The sequence below is a fragment of the Cervus elaphus genome, chromosome 9 (genome assembly GCF_910594005.1).
Source record: "Cervus elaphus chromosome 9, mCerEla1.1, whole genome shotgun sequence".
NCBI classification, from domain to species: Eukaryota; Metazoa; Chordata; class Mammalia; order Artiodactyla; family Cervidae; genus Cervus; species Cervus elaphus.
This window is the reverse complement of record NC_057823.1, coordinates 17,291,116-17,313,023: the sequence shown is the minus strand read 5'-3', so window position 1 is coordinate 17,313,023 and position 21,908 is coordinate 17,291,116. Positions and strand designations below refer to the sequence as shown.

At 51.8% G+C, this 21,908-nt stretch overlaps 1 protein-coding gene across 2 annotated transcripts in view; it reads left to right on the top strand.

The window, feature by feature from the left end:
* DNMT1 (DNA methyltransferase 1) overlaps positions 1-15,551 on the top strand; it is a 42,640-nt gene extending 27,089 nt beyond the window's left edge. For both annotated transcript variants that reach the window (XM_043911452.1, XM_043911453.1), the window contains exons 20-40: positions 49-236; positions 344-527; positions 1,760-1,857; positions 2,203-2,350; positions 3,350-3,465; positions 3,876-4,080; positions 4,160-4,293; positions 5,222-5,395; positions 7,055-7,276; positions 8,136-8,328; positions 9,284-9,368; positions 9,563-9,691; positions 9,847-10,129; positions 10,451-10,592; positions 11,591-11,757; positions 12,152-12,329; positions 13,027-13,222; positions 13,534-13,697; positions 13,820-13,936; positions 14,699-14,789; positions 15,193-15,551. In XM_043911452.1, the coding sequence (XP_043767387.1) occupies positions 49-236; positions 344-527; positions 1,760-1,857; positions 2,203-2,350; positions 3,350-3,465; positions 3,876-4,080; positions 4,160-4,293; positions 5,222-5,395; positions 7,055-7,276; positions 8,136-8,328; positions 9,284-9,368; positions 9,563-9,691; positions 9,847-10,129; positions 10,451-10,592; positions 11,591-11,757; positions 12,152-12,329; positions 13,027-13,222; positions 13,534-13,697; positions 13,820-13,936; positions 14,699-14,789; positions 15,193-15,224 (3,246 nt within the window). In that variant the 3' untranslated portion in view covers positions 15,225-15,551. The remainder of the gene's footprint in view (positions 1-48; positions 237-343; positions 528-1,759; positions 1,858-2,202; positions 2,351-3,349; positions 3,466-3,875; positions 4,081-4,159; positions 4,294-5,221; positions 5,396-7,054; positions 7,277-8,135; positions 8,329-9,283; positions 9,369-9,562; positions 9,692-9,846; positions 10,130-10,450; positions 10,593-11,590; positions 11,758-12,151; positions 12,330-13,026; positions 13,223-13,533; positions 13,698-13,819; positions 13,937-14,698; positions 14,790-15,192) is intronic.
* The last annotated feature ends 6,357 nt before the right edge of the window (positions 15,552-21,908 follow it).

The window sequence follows — 21,908 nt, the reverse complement described above, 5'->3', positions numbered from 1 at the left end:
AGTTTTGCTCAAGCCTAAGAGAAACTTCTGTGTTTTTTTCCCCGAAAGACCACTGTTCCTCCGTGTATGCTCAACTTGAATCGATTCACAGAGGATTCTCTCCTGCGGCATGCCCAGTTCGTGGTGGAGCAAGTAGAGAGTTATGATCGGGCAGGGGACAGTGATGAGCAGCCCATCTTCCTGAGCCCCTGCATGAGAGACCTCATCAAACTGGCCGGGGTCACCCTGGGAAAAAGGTGAGGGTGCAGTAGGAGTGAGCCTGAAGACCTGAGACGGAGTCTGGAAGGCCGGGCACTGCGGGAGCTCTTCCTGGGCCACTAACACCGTGGAATCTCTCTCCCAGGCGAGCCGAAAGGCGGCAGACCATCCGGCAACCTGCCAAGGAGAAGGACAAGGGCCCCACCAAGGCCACCACCACCAAGCTGGTCTACCAGATCTTCGACACTTTCTTTGCGGAGCAAATTGAAAAAGATGACAAGGAAGACAAGGAGAATGCCTTCAAGCGCCGGCGCTGTGGCGTCTGTGAGGTAACCTCGCCTAAGCCGGCTCTCCTGCCCCTCATGATCTCTGAGGAGCTCGCTGTTTTCTCTTTTTGGCCTGAGCGTCTTACTGCATAGACATGACCCCCCAGAAACAGAGCTCGGAGAAGGAGTTATCTGGGGGACTTGCATGTCTAACAAGGCAGCTGTCAAAAGAGGCATGTTCAGGCACTTTGCCATCAGTGCCGCTGCTGCTACCAAGGAGTCTGGCCATGTCCCATTGTGTCCTCAGGCCCCGGCGTGAGGGTGAGGGGGGTGACTGCCCCACGGAGGCCAGCACTGCTTCCTCCAAGTGGGGTCATCCTCCCAGGATCCTGTCTTGTCTCATGGTGTAACTTCCCTCAGAAAGTGGGGGCTTTGTCCAGCTTAGCTTTGATGCCTGAGATGACCTCGCTCTGAATTTTTTAGTATAATGTATATTTACTTTACCCTGGAGGAATTAATCTCCCTAATTCTATCACTGACCCAGAGATCAGATCTGTTTTGGTGTCTATTTGACTTAATTTGGATGAAAGCTTAAAAGTGAAAGTACAGCACCTGCCTTCAGAACCGCCCTCCATTCACACTAGTCCCTGGATTCTGAGGGTCTCCTCTGTCTTCAGTGGCTGCCCTGAGTAGGAATTTGCGTGTTGAACCCGTGTCCCCGAAGCAATGGAAACACGGAGACCTAACCACTGGGCCACCAGTGAATTCCCTGTCCTTACCATTCTTGTTTTGGTTTTTATTTCATCTAGCACATGCGTATCCAAGCTTTAAATTTTCTTTTTTTTTTTTTAGTATACATAAACTGGCATCTTTCACAACTACTGTGTGTTGATCCGCGTAGACACAGTTACCACTTTATTCCATAGTATTTCACTGTGACTCTCCCAGCCTATCCCTCGGTGATGGGCAGTGTGATATTCTAATGTGTCTTCTGTGATTCTTCACTACTTAGAAGCAGAATTGCTGGGGTGTAGGTTACATACTTGACTTTGATCTCGAACACTGTTTTCCAGAGTGGTGTCACCAGCTTACCTCTGGGCCACCTGAGTTCTTCTTTCCCCATACCTGTGCCAGCACCATGTCTCAGGTTAACCTTTACAGACCTCACGGCTTGTTCCTAACTCTCACTTCCCTGAGTTCTAATGAGGTTAAACTTACATATTTTAAAATTCACCAAAAACTGGTTATCAGTTGTGACTAATGGCCGTTTAATTTTTTTTTTTAATGTGTTTTAGATTTGTCAACAGCCCGAGTGTGGAAAGTGTAAGGCCTGTAAGGATATGGTTAAATTTGGTGGTAGCGGACGGAGCAAGCAGGCTTGCCAAAAGAGGAGGTAAGTTTGGCCAATGACTGTTTTTGGAATGGAGGGAAATGCCAGCTGATGGCAAATAGGCTTTGTGTGGGACAGCTGGGTTGACACGTATAGAATAGGCAAGATCCCTTTGTTTAACGTCGCCAGACCTGTCCCTGTTTTCTTAGTGAAACACTTTCAGTTGGTTTTTACTTTTTTTTTTCCGGCTGCACTGTGGGGGCTTGTGGGATCCTAGTTCCCCGACCAGGGATAGAACCTGGGCCCTTGGCAGTGAGAGCACAGAGTCCCAACCCCTGGACCACCAGGGAATTCCCAATTGGTCTTATTTTTTAAAGAAGACCTTGCTTATCACAAGTGATTTTGTAGGTGTCCCAACATGGCCATGAAGGAGGCAGATGATGACGAGGAAGTGGATGACAATATTCCAGAGATGCCATCACCCAAAAAGATGCATCAGGGGAAGAAAAAGAAGCAGAACAAGAATCGGATCTCTTGGGTTGGAGATGCCGTCAAGGTAATCCAGGAGTGGGCTCTCGGCTGTCCTCCTGCTGCACTGCTGAGCAGCCAGCTGTCTCCTGCCAGCCGCTCTGAGAGCGGCCGGAGCCCTGGAGCCGAGAAACCTACCCATGCATCCCGCAGCCGTGAGCGGAGCAGAGCCGGCTGAGAGGCTGGGTCTGTGGTCAAGCACCAAAAATGCGTTTTTACTTGTTTGCCAAAGGACTCGATGTTCCTCGCCCTCCAAAGTGGGCATTTGATACGGTCCTGGTGTGTGAGACTGGTTCCCCTGTGAAGCTGGTTTTGAGGAGAGCCCTCACTGCCCCTCGGGCCTAGGAGTTGGTGTTTGGGAGCACTAGCAAACCGCCTCCGGGGCTTCTGTGCTCACCTGCCTAAGAGTCAAGTCCTTTACCACAGCTGGAGAGTGAATGTGTTCTCCGTGTTGGTCCCTTGGTGTCCATAAGCTGGAGATGGGCCAGTTCCCTCAGCAAGCCTGAGGCCTACCCCTGCTGGGTGCTGCTCTAGGTCTGGGTGACACAAGTGCTGTCAGGCGGGTGGGGCACGGGAAGGGAGCTGGGACCACGGAGGCTTCTTGGTGGAACAACATCCCGAAGGGTTGGAGAGCAGCCGGCCACTTAAAGTCCTTGAGAGGAACCAGGGCAGAGGCCCTGTGGTGGGAACCAGCTTTCCTTGTGGGAGAGAAGGAAGGGGGTCCGTGTGTCTGAGGTGGGTGTGACGAGTGGGATGTGGTGCTGTTCTAATTGAAGGCTAGGATCTGACTTGCTGCTGACAGAGGAGGTCAGAGCTGACGACAGAGGGCTGTGAGTGCCTCGGCTGCAGGCTTCTAGCCAGGGGAGGGGCTGCTCTCTGTAGTCAATAGCCAGGCTGCTGGAGCTCGCGGCTTCTTAGAGAAATCGTCATAAGCTATGCTTTGCTGTAAAGCAGCAGGAACTCGCAGGACAAGCCTTGCACAGACCTTCAGATTCATCCTCTCCTGAAACTAAGCTCTTGTTTTCAGACTGACGGGAAGAAGAGTTACTACAAGAAGGTATGCATCGACTCGGAAACCCTGGAAGTGGGGGACTGCGTTTCTGTTATTCCAGACGACTCTTCAAAACCACTGTATCTAGCAAGGTTTGTATCCTTCCTTCCGCCTAACTTCAGCCCATACTTTGAGTAAAAGCAGGAGGTGCCTGTTTTGCAAAAATAGCAACAGCTCTTTGCCCTAAACTAAAACCAAGAAATGACTTCCCTGGTGACTCAGTGGTAAAGAGTTCGCCTGCCAATGTAGGAGACCTGGGTTTGGTCCCTGGGTTGGGAAAATCCCCTGGAGAAGGAAATGGCAACCCACACCAGTATTCTTGCATGGAAAATCCCGTGAACAGAGGAGTCTGGTGGACTGCAGTCCATAGGGTCGAAAGGAGTCAGACATGACTGAGTACACACGGCGGCGACACCAAAAAATTAACTCTACTCCTGAGGAGCCTCTGTCCAGCTCCACTGGTCGAGTTAGAACCTTCTCCCTCCCCGTCTTCCGGCTCCAGGGTCACCGCGCTGTGGGAGGACGGCAGCAATGGGCAGATGTTCCACGCCCACTGGTTCTGTGCTGGGACGGACACGGTCCTTGGGGCCACCTCGGACCCCCTGGAGCTGTTCCTGGTCGATGAGTGTGAGGACATGCAGCTCTCATACATCCACAGCAAGGTGCAGGTTGTCTATAAGGCTCCCTCGGAGAACTGGGCCTTGGAGGTGAGTGCCCGGTCCCCCGCATGTGTCCCCACCCCTTGCTGCACGCGGTCATCATGGCTGACGGTGGCCCCATCCCCAGGGAGGCGTGGACCCCGAGGCCCTGATGTCGGAGGATGACGGGAAGACCTACTTCTACCAGCTGTGGTATGACCAAGACTACGCGAGATTTGAGTCCCCTCCGAAAACTCAGCCGACGGAGGACAACAAGTACAAGTGAGTGTGGGGCCAGGGCTCCCAGGCCGCCCTGTCGGTGCTCTAGGATGCTGTGTGAGTGCCTGAACCCCCCTGCTTGTTCTGTGCTTCTCTCTGCTGGGTCTGCTGTCCCCGACAACCAGAGACCAGCCTGACTCGGTTGCAGTGGCTATGAGCATGTGGACAGTGTGGTTGGGGGTGGGGGTCACCCCCTGAGAAGCTGTCCCACTCGGGTAGGATGTGTCTTTCTGTGTCTGTCCCACAAATCTGTGTCTTTCCTCATAGGTGAGATCTTTGATTCCATTTAACTCTAATGCTTTTAGAGAGGCTTGCTTCTTAAATGCTTAGTGCTCCTGTTTTCCTTTCTAACCTTGATACCTCACTTTTTTTAACTAAAGGTGGTGACTGGAGTCTTCCATCATGAGCAGTGTGTGGGAGTGAGGCTGGGAGGGCTCGCTGAGCTGCCTCTGGTATTTCTCCAGTCAGCCTGGGGCTGCTTTGGGGCTTGATCTGTTTTTAAGGCACTCTAACTCTCCTCTGAAGGGTTTATTAATCAGGAATGTTGCATTTTACTAAATCCCTCTTCAGCCTTTAGAGATAATAGTGTGAGCCTCGTTTGACATGGTTTGAGTTCCTGACTTTACCGCGGTCTGCATTATCATTCATGGTGGATTCTTAACCAGATTCTAGGTCATTTGCTAATGTCTCTGGGGTTTTATGTCAGCTACTCAAAAGTGGGGTCGACTTTTCGTTTTCCTGTTGTGCATATCTCTGGGCTTTGGTCCCCAGTCAAAGAGTGAACATAAAAGTGCAGGAGAGCCAGTGCCCTCTAACATCCGTGCATACTTCCTCTTGGTCACCAGAGTCTCTGTAAACACGCCAGCAGCAGCTGCTTATAGTCACCACCAGCCACTCAAGGGCCTTTGGTTTCTGTCCACCACTCCTTCAGGTTCTGCGCTAGCTGTGCGCGTCTGGCCGAAATGAGGCAGAAGGAAATCCCCAGGGTCGTGGAGCAGCTCCAGGACCTGGAAGGCCGCGTCCTCTACAGCGTCGCCACCAAGAACGGCGTCCAGTACCGGGTGGGCGACGGCGTGTACCTCCCTCCCGAGGCCTTCACCTTCAAGTGAGTGCCCCTTGGAGCCAGCAGGGCCAGGCGCTCCGGGCCAGCAGCAGGCTGGCTCCACCACATGCCCCCACCTCCACCCACTACCAGCTGCTGCCGGGCCGTCGCACTGGCGTCTGTGGTGAGCAGACGCCATCCAGCGGTCCTGTGTGGAGCCGCTGTGCCTCTGTGGCAGTGAAGCTGTCTGTGAGAGAAGTCAGACAGAGCCTGCTGGTAAAGGAGGATGCTGGGGTCAGTGATGGCTTCCTACCCAGCTGGTCATGTCAGACCCCGCCCCCAGTTCCCGTTGTCAGAGGGGGACAGGAGTGTCTTGTCTTGCCTGCCAGATGTCTAAGGGATAAGTGAGTTAGAAGTGCTTATTAGGGACTTCCCTTGTGGTCCAGTGGTTAAGACTCTGCCCTTCCAGTGCAGGGGGCACAGGTTCAATCCCTGGTCAGGGAACTAAGATCCCACATGCCCCATGGTATGGCAAAAAAATTTTAAAACAAACAAAAAAAAGTGCTAATTAGCACAGCGCCTGGCTTAGTGTAAAGGCTGACTGTGAGTTACTGCTTGGTAACTGGGAATTGCATCAAAAGACTTCCACATCAAAGGACTGAGGCTCTTCAGGGAAAAATCAAAGCCACAGATATTTCCCACACTTGATCCCTTCCTCGTTGGCTCTTAGAACCAGTGTGTGGTTGGATTTACAACCAGCATTTTGGCAAGCTTAGCTCAGTTTCCCGACTTATTTTCCTTGAGTCCTCATTGGAACCCATTCAACTGAATGGGTTCAACCCAGTCACCCCATGCACTGAATTGCAGAGCCGCGGTCCTCCCAGCCCTGCGCAGTGGGTGTACATGGCGCCCTGAAGCACCAGCTCTTGGCCTGGAAGGGGAGGCCGCCCTGTAGGGCTGTTGACGAGGTACTCCTGGCCCAGCCAGAAGTGAGAGCACAGGTGTTCAGAGGGCCTCTGGGGCCTGACAGACTTTGGGGGGCCTGGCGGGAACACATGGCAGCTGCCTTCCTGAACTGCTCAACTTCCTGTCTTCAGAGTGGGGCCCTGTGGTCCTGGCAGCTTGGCATCTGATGTGATGGCCTGATTCTGCCAGTACATGGCCAGGCCAGGTTCGGCTAGCCCAGACTGCCCATCTTCTCCCCTGGCCTCTCCCGCAGTGCCCCGAGGTTAGTGCCTGTGTCAGAATGTAGGTTATGCTACGGCCGCAACTCTCAGATCACGCAAGTTTACCTCTTGCTTGGATTGTGTGTCCACTGTGGTTCGGGGAATCAGACTGTGTGTTACTCAGGGACTGGGTTGACAGTGCCTCTGCCTTCTCAGAAGTGGCCCGTCCGAGGCAAGGGGAAGCGCACTGGCAGCTCTCCTGCCAGGGCTGGGCTTGTGTATTACGGCTGCTTGCACCCGTGGAGCTGAACACGTCACCTGCCAGGACGTCCTGCCCTGAGGCCGGGCGTGGGGAGAATGTGAACAACCTCAGCAGCGAGACCCAGAGCACAGATGGGGAATGCCTGGATGAGATTGAATCTCTAAATCTGTGCTAAGGGTACTGAGCTGCGCTAGTTCAGGCGCTGGAATTTAAAGTGATTATCACTGGTCAGTCACGCCGAACCACTTTCTAATGTTTCATGTTCAGTTACTCAGAGCAGTTGCTTCTCTGCAGCATCAAGCTGTCCAGTCCTGTGAAACGCCCCCGGAAGGAGCCTGTGGATGAAGCTCTGTATCCAGAACATTACCGGAAGTACTCCGACTACATCAAAGGCAGCAACCTGGATGCCCCCGAGCCCTACCGTATTGGCCGCATAAAGGAGATCTTCTGCAGCAAAAAGAGCAACGGCCGGCCCAATGAGACAGACATCAAAATCAGAATTAACAAGTTCTACAGGTCGGTGAGGGCTCTGCCCTCCAGGGGCCTCTGCCTGAGTCTTGGGAGGTAGAGAATCGCACACACAGTGGTGGTCTAAGGGGTGGAGGAGGTGGTCCTCCCAGGTGTTCCTGATTACCTGCTGGTGCTGAGAATCACTGCAACTGTAGAGCACAGCCCTTGGATTCCTATCTTAAGGCTGCAGAGCTTTGTCCAAAAGAAATCAGTGAGCGGAGGTCCAAAGTGCAACCGAGGCAGGCGTGGACTATCCTGGGCTCTGTCTGAGGTGCCATCAGAACCCTGATATCTGTTTAAACTGTCCTTGTGTTCCACCCCTCCCTGCTGCCAGTCCTCCTGTCCTTTTCAGGCCCTCTTCCCCATTTCTGGGGTTTCTCTCTGTTCCAAGATCTTGGCTTCACTGAGTTTCTGGGATCCTAATAGTAGTTAGGAGCTTAATCTGAAGCTAATCCATACAGATAGGTCTCCAGTTGCTCTACTTCTTAGCTAATGTACAGGAAAGATTTCCTGAAGTCTTTGAAATAACGAGGTACTGAGAGAACAAGGAGTCTGGCGGGCATAGGGGGAAGAAGGCAGCTCTAGACATGCTTCTCAATAGGAGGTCAGCAACTGGTCTCAACCCAGGCCCACCCAGTCTTCTTGGAGGCATAAAGAGCAAACAAACCCTTAGTTGAGTTCATGGTAAGAAATCCCACTTAGTTTGTGGTGTTCAGTGCCGACTAAGGGGGTTAGTAATCAAGGTGACTTAGGCATGGGGCCTCGTCTTTACCCACTGATCCTGTGAGCACATCCCCAGGAATATGCCATTTAATCCATTTTCAACCTGCTGCAGACAAACTAACAAAGACTCTTGCACTCCCAGGCCAGAGAACACACACAAGTCTACCCCGGCCAGTTACCACGCAGACATCAACCTGCTTTACTGGAGCGATGAGGAGGCCGTGGTGGACTTCAAGGCCGTGCAGGGCCGCTGCACCGTGGAGTACGGAGAGGATCTGCCTGAGTGCCTCCAGGACTTCTCCGCCGGTGGCCCCGATCGCTTCTACTTTCTCGAGGTGGGGCCCTGGGCTTACTGCAGGGAGGGCCTCCGGGTCAGACACAGTACCCAAGAAGTTTACTTACCCAGAGCACAAGTCTGTGACACTCAGGTTGTTCTGGAATTTAACACTTAAAACGAAATATTTTAATGTCCTAATACAATAACTCAGACTTTCCTGGTGGCTCAGACAGTAAACAATCCACCTGGAATGCGGAAGACCTGGGTTCAATCTCTAGGTTGGGAAGAGTCCCTGAAGAAGGGAATGGCAACCCACTCCAGTATTCCTGCCTGAAGAATTCCATAGACAGAGGAGTCTGGCGGGCTACAGCCCATGGCATTGCAAAGAGCCAGACACAACTGAGTGACTACACACACACACACACACACACAATGCAATAACAATTTCTGTAGACTGTTAGGTGGCCTCTGCTGGCCTGGCCAGTGTCTATGAGTTAGGGAAATGGACCTCTGGCCCCAGGAGGTGAAGCCCTGCCCCTAGTCCCTTCAGCCTCACAGCTGAGCTTGTGGCCTGGTTATTGAGAGAAGAGCCAGGGGTCTGTTGATTTAAGCTAATCACTTTTAAATTGTTTGAGCATGGCTTTTTTGTGACAGGTATGTATGATCTTAACACACTTGATCTTAGCCAAAAGGCCGAGAAGCGATGTGTATGATCTTAAGATAACCTGTGTCTCCCCCAGGTTCCGGTCTGTACAGCCTGATTACAACATTTGCCTATTTTTAGAATGAGTAGTCCAGGTACTTAAAATAGCAGGGTTTTTTGTCAGCCACATAAAACATTTTTATTAATAGAATTTTCCCCTTCTCTCTATTATAGAATCAAAGTCCTCTTGGCTTCTGTCCATACTTAGGGAGAAATGAAGTATATTCTTATCAAATTAATTTAAATCCTATTTGTTAGAGAAGGGAACTGGTGTTTCTGTTCCAGACCACTATGGTTCTTTCCCCCTCAGGCCTATAACGCCAAGAGCAAAAGCTTTGAAGATCCTCCCAACCATGCCCGGAGCACTGGAAATAAAGGGAAGGGGAAGGGGAAAGGTATGTCGTGGTATGTCATTCCCCTAGGCTCCTTTTCAAGTCTGTGTCCTCTAACTTGGATACTCATGAGTCAATCAGTATGAAAGAGCAACCTCTGATGTTGCCTTCCTCAAAACGAGGTGGACTCTGAGTCCCAGGGACTTTGAGGAGAGCAGGTCAGGACACTGCTCTGACTTGGGGCCCATCTCCTGCAGGAAAAAACAGGACGAAATCTCAGACATGTGAGCCGAGTGAACTGGAGACAGAAATCAAACTGCCAAAGCTGCGGACCCTGGACGTGTTTTCCGGCTGTGGGGGACTGTCGGAAGGCTTCCACCAAGCAGGTGCGCTCCAGGGGGGTCTCTCCAAACACCCTGTTAAAAACTGGATCGGACAGGCTGTGTCTGGAAGACCTCTCTGGGCCTGGTCACAGTTCTGACTAGAGAGTCTCTTTCTGGGGAGTTCATGACACATCTGTGTCCCTATATCTCCCACCCAGGCATCTCGGAGACACTGTGGGCCATCGAGATGTGGGACCCCGCGGCCCAGGCATTCCGGCTCAACAACCCTGGGTCCACGGTGTTCACAGAGGACTGCAACGTCCTGCTGAAGCTGGTCATGGCCGGGGAGGTGACCAACTCCCGCGGCCAGAAGCTGCCTCAGAAGGGAGATGTGGAGATGCTGTGTGGCGGGCCACCCTGCCAGGGCTTCAGTGGCATGAACCGCTTCAACTCTCGAACCTACTCCAAGTTTAAGAACTCCCTCGTGGTCTCCTTCCTCAGGTAAACAGAGTGAAAGCCCCTCTGCGTTCAGTGCCACCCAAGGGCAACTAGACGGCCTGCCCGTGCACTGCAACGCCTGGTGCCAGGGCCAAGCAGTCACCGCTTTAGCCTTCACTCCTGCAGAAGGCCACTGCTGAGTGAGGCGCCAGTCTCAGCCTTCAGGGAGTTCACGGCTCCCTCTCCACTACGGAGAGACCCTGAGAGCCGGCAGGTGCGTCTTAACAAGCATCTAAGCAGTTGGGAGTGACTTCTGGCCGAGGAGGCCTTTTTGCTCTCTCCAGGCGTGGGGCTGACTCTCTCCGTCACTCCTGTCCCCCACAGCTACTGTGACTACTACCGGCCCCGCTACTTCCTCCTGGAGAACGTTCGGAACTTCGTCTCCTTCAAGCGCTCCATGGTCCTGAAGCTGACGCTGCGCTGCCTGGTCCGCATGGGCTACCAGTGCACCTTCGGCGTGCTGCAGGTGCGCCAGGTTGGGGGCAGATGCAGAGGCCAGAGACGGGCGGCCATCCCTGGGCTGCAACAAACGGTCCCTAACTGAAAGCAGAGCTCCAAAGGGGACTTCCCCAGCACTTCCACTGCAGGGGGTGTGGGTTCGATCCCTGGTGGGGAACTAAGACCCTACACGCTGCTGAATGCAGCCAAAAATTAAAAACAAAACAAAATCCCTCAAAGGGTCAGTCTTTAGGGTGATGACCTTTAGTGTGGGGGAGGCAGATACTGGGGCGTCTACAGTGACAGGGCCTTGGGATGGTCAGAGGGGACGAGGCCTCTTCTGAAGAGCAGCTGCTCTGTGTGTGCCTGATCAGTAACTGACGGCACAACTAAACCTGAAACAAGTGCTGAAACAGGAGGGAGAGCTGGCCGGAAACAGTGTGTGTGTGGAGGGGAGGGTGGCCCTCGGCCCCACGCCCTTGCAGCCGGTGTCTGCAGAGTCTCAGCCTCACTGAACCAGCCTCGTTGGCGGCCGTGCTCTGTCCCTGTGACTGCGGGCTGCCAGCGGGAGGCGCGGCCCCCGGTGTCTCCTCTGGCCGCTCTCCTCCCCAGTGGTACCTCCATGTGTCCAAAGAGCCGGCTGAGAGCATCCGCAGGGGTCACGCCCACCTCCTCCGCGGGCTGCCGGCCGCCTCCTGGGATCGCTTGTCCCTCCCTCTGGCCTCACTCTGATCAGGTGTGAGCCTGTGGGTTAACTTCCTAGAGAACGACATAGCAACCCACTCCAGTGTTCCTGCCTGGGGGATCCCATGGACAGGGGAGTCTGGCGGGCTGCAGTCCATGGGATCGCAGATTGGGATGTGACTGAAGCAACTTAGCACCGGCACTGGGGTTAAGTAGGGGCCCTCTGGGTGAGCTTCACGCCGGTCAGCTGCTCCCCAAAGTCAGGTGCCACGGGCCCCAGCCCTCGGACCAGCGAGTCAGGGTGCCCGCTGACTGTGTGCGTCTCTGGCCCTCCCTGCACAGGCTGGTCAGTACGGCGTGGCCCAGACTCGGAGGCGAGCCATCATCCTGGCCGCAGCCCCTGGGGAGCCACTCCCTTTGTTCCCGGAGCCGTTGCACGTGTTTGCGCCCCGGGCCTGCCAGCTGAGTGTCGTGGTGGACGACAAGAAGTTTGTCAGCAACATCACCAGGTAGGAGCCTTGCCCGCCTGTGGTCATGGTGCTGGTGAGGCTCGGGGGAGCATGGGGGAGCCGGGGGGAACCGGGGGACCTCAGTGACAAGGCCCGGGCCCAGAGAAAGTGTTAGTGAGGAGCAGTGGTGTGGGATCCAGCGTGACCCCAGAACGCTCTGCCCCTCTGGGCTCATCCTGCCCTAGCACCCTGAGTACAGGGCCACAGCCAGAGCTCACGCTCTACACAGGGTCTGAGGAGAGTGCTGCCTCGGTGACCTTGGGTGGCCCTTTGACCCGAAGTCGAGGTCCCCTTTTCTGGAGAAGACGGTGCCAGTCATCAGGGATAGCAGCTGTGACTCAGGTGACAGTAGCTATGTGTCCCAGAGGTGCCAACCCTCCATGCTTTGCTGTAGGTTGAGCTCGGGTCCCTTCCGAACCATCACCGTGCGGGACACCATGTCCGACCTCCCTGAAATCCGGAACGGGGCCTCGGCACTGGAGATCTCATACAACGGGGAGCCCCAGTCCTGGTTCCAGAGGCAGCTCCGGGGCTCGCAGTACCAGCCTATCCTCAGGGATCACATTTGCAAGGTGACCAGAGCAGGCCTACCTGCAGCTGCCTCTTGGGGACAGAGCTGCGGGTAGAGCCCAGCCTGGGCTGGGGGGAGCTGATGTCCGCCCCTCCCCTTCCACTCTTTCTGTTCTTGATCCCTCACCCCTAGACCAGCGTTATCTCAGCTGCCCCCAGCCTCACCACCTCACTGCCTCCTGCTTCTCCTCTTACTTCCCACCCTCTCACCACCACCAGCCTACCCCACCGCAGTACTTGGTTGCGGGAAGTGTTCATCAGAGCTTACACCCTGAAGTAGTAGGTCTAGGAAGACCTCACACTCCAGGGAGAGTTTACACTCTCCTAGAGTAGGTCTGGAATGGCCACTGTGTCCCACCACGTCTCTCACCACCCCTGTTCTCTGGGTGACCCCGGGGCTCCCCGCCTCTGGCTCCACCTGTGCCACGTCCGCTCCTCCAAACCCTCCCCGCACTTGGTGGAAGCCACCCCTTCACCCATCCTCCCTTACCCCCGTCCCCGCCCTGGAGCTGCCATGGCACGTGTATGACTCCATGCTGTGCCCCGCGGTTCCTGTCAGTCTCCCAGTGGGATACGACCCCTGGGGGCTCCCAGTCGCCGCCAGTGCGCCCAGTGCCCCCACGACAGCGCCCAGCCCTCATGGCACCTGCTCAGTGCTCCCCGAGCTGGGCGACAGCCGGGCCTTCTGTGCTCCTCCAGGACATGAGCGCCTTGGTGGCCGCCCGCATGCGGCACATCCCCCTGGCCCCGGGCTCAGACTGGCGTGACCTGCCCAACATTGAGGTGCGGCTCTCTGACGGCACCCTGGCCCGGAAGCTGCGGTACAACTACCACGACAAGAAGAACGGCTGCAGCAGCACCGGCGCCCTCCGCGGGGTCTGCTCCTGTGTGGAAGGTGGGGCACCCCCTCCCCGTGCCCTGGCCCCCGGGTAGGGCTTCCTCCTGCTTGGTGCAAAGCTTCCAGCCCCCTTAGGGTCTGCAGCCACACGGGGGGCTCAAGGGGAGGGGCACGGTCTCAGGCTTTGTCAGCAGGAGGTACAGGGGCTCAGGAGCCCAACGGCCCTGAGCTGGGTGCAGACCCACTGGACCTTGGTGTCCCTGCTCTAAATCAAGGCTGCTGACAGCAGGGCTTATGGGGCGGCTCCGCCCGGGGCACTGCCCGCACGCCCAGCCCCACAGCCCCGTCACCGCCCTCTCTCCCTGCAGGCAAGCCCTGTGAGCCTGCGGCCCGACAGTTCAACACCCTCATCCCCTGGTGCCTGCCTCACACCGGGAACAGGCACAACCACTGGGCCGGCCTCTACGGGCGTCTCGAGTGGGACGGCTTCTTCAGCACAACCGTCACCAACCCCGAGCCCATGGGCAAGCAGGTAGGTCTGCGGGCCCCTTGGGCCTGCGTGGGGGCGGACTCGCCGGCCAGGGCCAGGTGGCCTCCTGTGGCGCGGTCGTAGGCGGTCCCCTCATGCCCGCCCCCACCACGCTTCTCGCCCAGGGCCGCGTGCTCCACCCGGAGCAGCACCGAGTGGTGAGCGTCCGCGAGTGCGCCCGCTCCCAGGGCTTCCCCGACACCTACCGGCTGTTCGGCAACATCCTGGACAAGCACCGGCAGGTCAGTGGGTGGACGCGGAGGCGGGCCGCCGGCGGCTCCCACAGGGCAGGCCCGGCGAGAGGAGGGCGGGGTGGGTCCGTGGGGAGCTCGGCTCACACGGTCACTTCTGAAGGGACGCTGAACCCCCTCAGCTGGTTGACTGGCTGGCCTCAGTGTTCCCAGGAGGGCGGTGGTAAGAAAGGGGTAACCCGCCCTCCTTGGGGCCTCGGGTCCTCATGGGTCAGGCGGAATCACTAAGCGTGTGGTTGCTGTTGACAGCTGGAGGAGATTTAGCCCAAAGGAAACTTCCAGCACGTCACACACAGCAGGCTAAGTGTGTGGTGGTGCAGACTCATGTCTTGTCACCTCACCAAGCGTTAAAATGAACCAGTATCTCCTTCTGTTTCTCAGAGCACTGGGTTTGGCTCTTAAGTAACGTGCATCTGAGTAATGCTGGTGCTTGGCTGGGGTTACAGTGGGACCTTGCCATTTCACACCGCCCTCACCCCCCAACATCCTGTTCTCCCGGAGTATCAACTTTCAGCCAGAAGTGAGACCTGGCGGCTTCTGTATCTGGATTCTAAGATTTTCTAAAGCCTTTCAAAGCCTGGCTGATTCTTGACCCATCAGTGTTTGGGGTGGGAGGAGGGTGCACCATCCCAGTGGAAGGGCTTTGGAGGCCCCGTGAGCCTGAGGCCAGGGTCCCAGTGCCCGGGCCTGAATGGAGGCTGGTGCGGACTCCGGCCGTGCCAAACCAGGTGTCGCCCTCCTTCCCTCCTGCAGGTGGGTAACGCTGTGCCGCCGCCACTGGCCAAAGCCATCGGCTTGGAGATCAAGTGCTGCATGTTGGCCAAAGCGCGGGAGAGCGCCTCAGGTATGGTGCGGGCGGAGCCAGCAAGGGTGTGGCGTCAGGCTCTGAGACTGGGGCGACTCATCCAGGGGCCTCGCGTCGCTCAGGGCTGCTGAGAGACTGAGCAGGCGGGCGGGTGGGTAAGTGGACAGGCGCTGGGGCCCGGTTCTGTCCTGTGACAGAGTCTGGCTCGGCTGGGCCCACTGTGCACGCTAGCCCAGGCAGTCTGGAAGCCTTTAGGGGACACCTGAGCAGTGCTCAGTCTCTGAATGTTGATACAGAGCTGCCGCAGGTTCTTACCTGGTTGTCGTTTAACGTCGACACCTGGGCATTAGCGTAGCTCCTGATGAATGTACCTGTCGTACTTGTCTGTTGCTTACTGTAACATACGTTCCCTGCCGTGACTCTCCCTTTTATTTCCCTTCAGCTAAAATCAAGGAGGAGGCTGCCAAGGACTAGTTCTGTCCTCCCATCACCCATGTTTCTGCCACCAGAGATCCCCAACGTGCACTGATATTGTTGTATTTTTCACATGTCAATCAGTCAGTTCAGGTGTGTCGTATGCGGTGTTTGTGGCCTTGGCTGACACGAAGCTCTTCAGTGAGATTTGCCTATCGGCTAATTTGACTTAGTGATCAAACTGTGCAGTACTTTGTCCATTCTGGATTTTAAAAGTTTTTTATTACGCATTATATCAAATTTACCACTGTATGAAGTGGAAATTAAGACTTTATGTAGTTTTTATATGTTGTAATATTTCTTCAAATAAATCTCTCCTATAAATCACCCTGGGTGGCGACTCACAATTTACAACTCAAAATTTACAACAGAGGACTTCTGGCTGCCTCTCCACTGAGGCCGGATGAGGGTGGGGTCCTTAGTGCCGAGTATGACCCCACAGAGGTGTTCATCTGAAGTTAGATCATTCCATGTGTGTTTGGGGTAGAGACTGTGACTCAGTGCTGGCCAATGACGTGCAAGTAGAACTTGCTGGTGTTGTTTCCAGGAAAGCCTTTTATTTATTTATTTTTGGCTACACTGTGAAGCATGCAGGATCTTAGTTCGCCAACCAGGGATCAAATCCATGCCACCTGCATTGGGAGCATGGAGTCTTAACCACTGGACCACTAGGGAAGTCCCCAGGAAGTCTTAGTTGGCCTTCCTCATGGCCTTGAATCTCTTTGGTCTGGAGTGGGCTGTGATGCCTGGCAGTGCAGCAACTGTCTTGTGACCACGAGCCCAGAAGCCCCACACAACAGATGGTGGCACAAGAAGAGAAGCATCACTTGGACCCCTGGCCTGCCACCCCCAGACAGACCCTTTATTTGCTTAAGAATCTGTTAGGTGGACTTTCCACACTTTCAGCCTGACTCAATGCTACTGAATTCTAAGAGGAGCAAACCTTTTCTTTGGTTCATCTTTGGGAAAGACCTGCTGTAAAATGACGATGAAGCAGAAGCAGACAGAGAAGTGTCACTCCCCAGCACACACGCCCCAGAGGGCCACTGTTAGGATGTCAGGTAGCACCTGCCCCACCTCTTATTTACTCAGGAGGGCACTCGGTGGCGCCTCTACTGGAACATGCCATGTAAGTCACAGGTGCCTTAATCACAAGACTAAAGGACTAGAGAGCGTTCAGATGAAAAATCATTCAGCTCCTTCATAAGTAGTCTGGCTTCCCTGGTGGCTCAGTCAGTAAAGAATCTGCCTGCCAATGCAGGAGACAGGTTTGATCCCTGGGTCAGGAAGATCCCCTCAAGAAGGAAATAGCAACCCACTCTGGAGTTCTTGCCTGGAGAATCCCCATAGACAGAAGAGCCTGGTAGACTACAGTCCATGGGGCTGCAAGAGTCAGACACGACTTCACAACTTAGCGACTAATCCACCACATAGTAAATAATTAAATGTTTCATCTTCCTGCTGTTGTAAACGGCACCATGCTTAGCATCCTTGTGTGGACTCTTCTACTGTGTCACAAAGGTCCATCTAGTCAAAGCTATGGTTTTTTCCAGTAGTCATATAGCTGTGAGAATTGGACCATAAAGAAGGCTGAGCACCAAAGAATTGATGCTTTCAAACCATTGTTCTGGAGAAGACTTGAGAGCCCCTAGGACTGCAAGGAGATCAAACCAGTCAATCCTCAAGGAAATCAACCCTGAATATTTATTGGAAGGATTGATGCTGAAGCTAAAGCTCCAATACTTTGGCCACTTGATGTGAAGAGCCCGACTCATTAGAAAAGACCTTGAGGCTGGGAAAGATTGAAGGCAGGAGGAAAAGGGGATGACAGAGGATGAAATGGTTGGATGGCATCCCTGACTCAATGGACATGTGTCTGAGCAAACTCCGGGAGTTGGTGATGGACAGGGAGGCCTGGCGTGCTGCAATCCATGGGGTCGCAGAGTCCGAAATGACTTAACGACTGAGTGGTGATCTAATTTATTCTGTCAAAAATCATGACTAAGATTTGAGGGGTTTTTAAGCCTTTTTTTTGTATGTTTGTGTACAGTTCAATGGCATTCAATACAATCACCACTATGTATTTCCAGAACATTTTTGTCATCCCAAACAGAAACTTTATAGCCACTAAATAATAACCCCTCACTCCCCATCTTCCCCCACCCAGTCCCTGGTAACCTCTACCCTGTACTTTGAGTTTCCCCATTCTAAATGGGATCATAGTTAGCCTTCTGTGTCTGACTTCTTTCACTCAGCAGAACACTTTCTAGGCTCATCCATGTTGTAGCACTGGTTAGAACTTCCTTTTTAAGGATCAATAATATTCCGTTGTATGTATACACGTTTTGTCCATCAATCTGTCACTGGACATTTGCATTGCTTTCACCCTCTGGCTATTGTGAATAATGCTGGAGTAAACACTGATGTACAAGTATCTCTCTGAGTTCCCGCTTTCAGGTCTCTGGACTATATACCTAGGAACAAAATTGCTGGATCACACAGTACTTCTATTTAACTTTTTGAGGAACCAGCAAAAAAAACAGAACTTCTTTACAGCAACTGTACCATTTTATGTTTGTGCTAGCAACACACAGATGTTCAACTCTCTTTATATCTTTGCCCACACTTGTTATTTTCTGTTTCATAATAGCCATCCTAATAGTGTCTCGCTGTGGTTTTTACTGGTTTCAGGTTTATGGTGTGTGTGTGTGTGTGTGTGTGTGCATGTTCATTTTTATTTTTTTAAATTGTGAAATACATATGATGTAATTTTCCATCTTAACCATTTTTAAGTGTGCAGTTCAATGGCACTAAGTAATTTCACACTGCAATTATATCAGTATCATCCATCTCTAGAACTCTCTTCATCTTGTGAAACTGAAACTGTCCCCATTAAACACCAATTCTGAAGGCTGAGGGAAGGATGGATTGGGAGTCTGGGGTCAGCAGATGCAAATTGTATACAGGATGGATAAACAAGGTCCTACTGTGTAGCACAGGGAACTATATTCAAAAGCTTGTGATAAACCACAGTGGAAAAGAATATGAAAAGAATATATACATGTATAATTGACTCAGTTTGCTGTACAACAGAAATTAACAATACTGTAAATCAACTACACTTAGGAAAAAACCCTAACCCCCCATCCCTCCCTAACCTCAGCCCCAAGCCCCCACCACCTACTTTCTGTCTCTATGGATTTGACTCCTCTAGGGACCTCATTGGAGCTGGAGTCATGGAATCAATATCGCATGGAATCATGCAGTACTTGTCCCCTGTTTTTTTTGTTTGTTTGTTTTTGTCTTTTGTTTGTTTTGGTTTTTTGTTTTGGCCATGCCCTGCAGCTTGCAGAATCTTTTCTTAAATTTTAATTTTTATTGGCATACATGAAAGTGAAAGTTGCTTAGTCGTGTCCTACTCTTTGCGACCCCGAGGACTCTAGCCTGCCAGGCTCCTCTGTCCATGGGATTCTCTGGGCTAGAATAGTGGAGTGGGTTCCCTTCTCCATGGGATCTTCCCAAACAAGGGATTGAACCCAGGTCTCCCGCATTGCAGGCAGATTCTTTACTGTCTGAGCCACCAGGGCAGCCCACGAAAACTCAAGTGGGTAGGTAGCCTATCCCTTCTCCAGGAGATCTTCCCAACCCAGGGATCAAACCCCTGTCTCTTACATCTCCTGCATTGGCAGACGGGCTCTTTACCAGTAGCACCACCTGGGAGGCCCTTAGGTCACCACAGAACATTGAATAGAGTTCCCTGTGCTATATAGTAGGTTCTTATTAGTTATATATTATATATAGTAGTGTATATATGTCAATTTCAGTCTCCCATTTCATCCCACCCTCTTCTCCCCTTGATATCCATAAGTTATTCTCTATATCTGTATCTCTATTTCTGCTTTGCAAATAAATTCATCTGTACCATTTTTCTAGATTCCACAATATTTTTCTCTTTCTGACTTACTTCACCCTGCATGACAGTCTCTAGGTCCATCCATGTCTCTGCAAATAGCACTATTTCATCCCTTTTTTATGACCGAGTAATATTCCATTGGATATATGTACCACATCGTCTTTATCTATTCCTCTGTTGATGGACATTTAGGTTTCTTCCATGTCCTGGCTATTGTAAATAGTGTTGCATTGAACATTGTGGTACATGTATCTTTTTGAGTTATAGTTCTTTCTGGGTATATGCCCATGACAACTTGCAGAATTTTAGTTTCCTGACCACGGACTGAATAAACCTGGGCCCTCGGCAGTGAGAGCCCAGAGTCCTAACCACTGGACCACCAGGGAATTCCCAGAAGTTCCTTCCCTTTTAAGACTGAATAAAAAAAAAAAAAAGTGAATAATATTCCACTGTATGGACGGACCACATTTTGTTCATTCATTCACCCATCGATGGACACTAGGGTTGCTTCCACCTTCAGGCTAGCGTGGATCATGCTGCTATGAATGTGGATGTACAAACACCTGTTCAAGGCCATACTTTCAATTCCGTTCTGTATATACCCAGAAGTAGAATTGCTGGGTCATATTTCTATTCTGCAGTCATTCTATTTCTACATTTTTGAGGACCCATCATACTGTTTTCCATAACAGCCAAGTTGTGTTTTTGTTTTTTATTTTTTGGCCTCACCCCACGGCATGTGGGACCCTAATTCCCTGATCAGGGATTGAACCCACATCCCCTGCATTGAAAGATGGAGTCTTAACCACTGGACCGCTGGGAAAGTCCAGATTGTTTTATTTTGTTTTTAATGAAATAAGTATTGAAAGCACAGGTGAAGACTCTTGGTCTTCCCCGCTGCTACTTCCTCAGATGCAACCATGATGAAAGTGTTGCTGTGTTTCTTTCCTGTCCAGGTTTTTACCATTACCACATGTTCCTAAACTCAGTCTCTGCATCTTTAAAAAACATTAGGTTCATCTATTCTACTACACGTATCTATCGGCAACCTGTTCTTCATGCACGTTTGCAATTTTCAAACAAAGGCAAGCTATAGAGAAAAAAGACAACACTGAATCCCACAATGGCCAGAACGAATGGTCAGTACTTGTTTCCCATTTTTGTGTCACAAGGAAGCTTTTCTAACACCCCATCGTCGCCACAATGACCACAATCACGCACATATGTAATGTGTCCACACTGACAAGCAATTGTTTGCAACTGCTAACTGAAAACTGACACAAACAATCACACAACCACTGACTATTCCAGCACTGGTTCCAGTGCTGGGCATGCATGCAACAATCACACAGACCAACATCATCCCCACTGTCTCAAGAGCAAAGCGGGCAGACAAACTCCACAAAGAATGAGGGTTTTTTTTGTTTGTTTGTTTGTTTTTGAATGAGGGGGTTTTAAAAAGCAAGAAATACTACAATCAAAATAAAGCAGAGAACTTGGGGATTTCTCTGGTGGTCCAGTAGCTAAGACTCCATGCTTCCAATGCAGGGGGCTCGGGTTTGATCCCTGGTAAGGGAACTAGATCCTGCATGCTACAACTAAGAGTTTGCATGCTGCAACTCAAGAACCTACCTGCCACAACAAAGATAGAAAATTCCACTTGGCCAAATACATGATTTTTTTTTAAAGCAATGAATTGGGATGGTCTGACTCTGACTCTGATCCTTACTTTGTTCCTCTCCAGATTTTATTATTAAAATGCACACATCTTATATATGCAGGTGGACTGTTTTCTAAGGATCTGGCTCTTTTTTTTCTTTTTTAAAGGATAGCTGGACTTTCTACTTGTGTATTTGCTTATGTCATCAACTTCCCAGATCAAGATGAAGAAAATTCCCTTCACCTGCCTGGCACTGCAAGCTGGTTCCACCTCCATTAAGAGATGATCACAGATGATTTGTTACTATGGATTAGTTTTGCCTGCTAGAGAATTTCACACCAGTGGAATCATATGGTGTCTATTCGTTTGTGTCTGAGACATGCATCCATGTCACTGTGTCAGTCATTTGCTTCCCTTTATTGCTACATGGTACTCCATTGTAGAGATGAACAGTTTGTCCATGCCTCTGATGATGGATTTTTTTTTATTTGCTGATGGATTTTTGAATTCTGTTATGTCCTGAACTGTGTCTCCTACAAAATTTGTATGTTGTACCTCAGAATGTGAATATATTTTAGGATAGAATCTTTAGTATATGTGCTGCCGAATCGAGCACAGGATAGAATCTTTAAAAAAAATTTTTTTAATTAAAAATTTTTTTAAAAGATAAATAAAACGAGATCATTAGGGTGGGCCCTAAGCCAATAGGCCTGGTGTCCTTATAAGGACCATGTGAATAGGCAGGGAGAAGATAGCCATCCACAAGTCAGGGAGATAGGACTCAGAAGGACATTTTGATCTCAGACTCCCAGTCTCCAGAACTGTGAGAAAATAAATTTTCATTGTTTATAAGCTGTTCAGTCTGTGGTATTTTGTTATGGCAGAAACAAATTCAAATGGTTCCCAATTTGGGCCATTGTGAATAAATCTGCTATGAAAGTCCATGTGCATGTCCGAATATGTGACCTTCTGTGGATGTGTGTTTCTGGTGCTCTTGAAGAATACCAAGAAGTGGAATTCCACCTGTGGGCACCAGTGAGTCCCTTGGAACTGCTGCCAAGTTTCCGAGCGGGGCCACACCCTGAGCGTCCACACTCCCCTCCTGACGCCC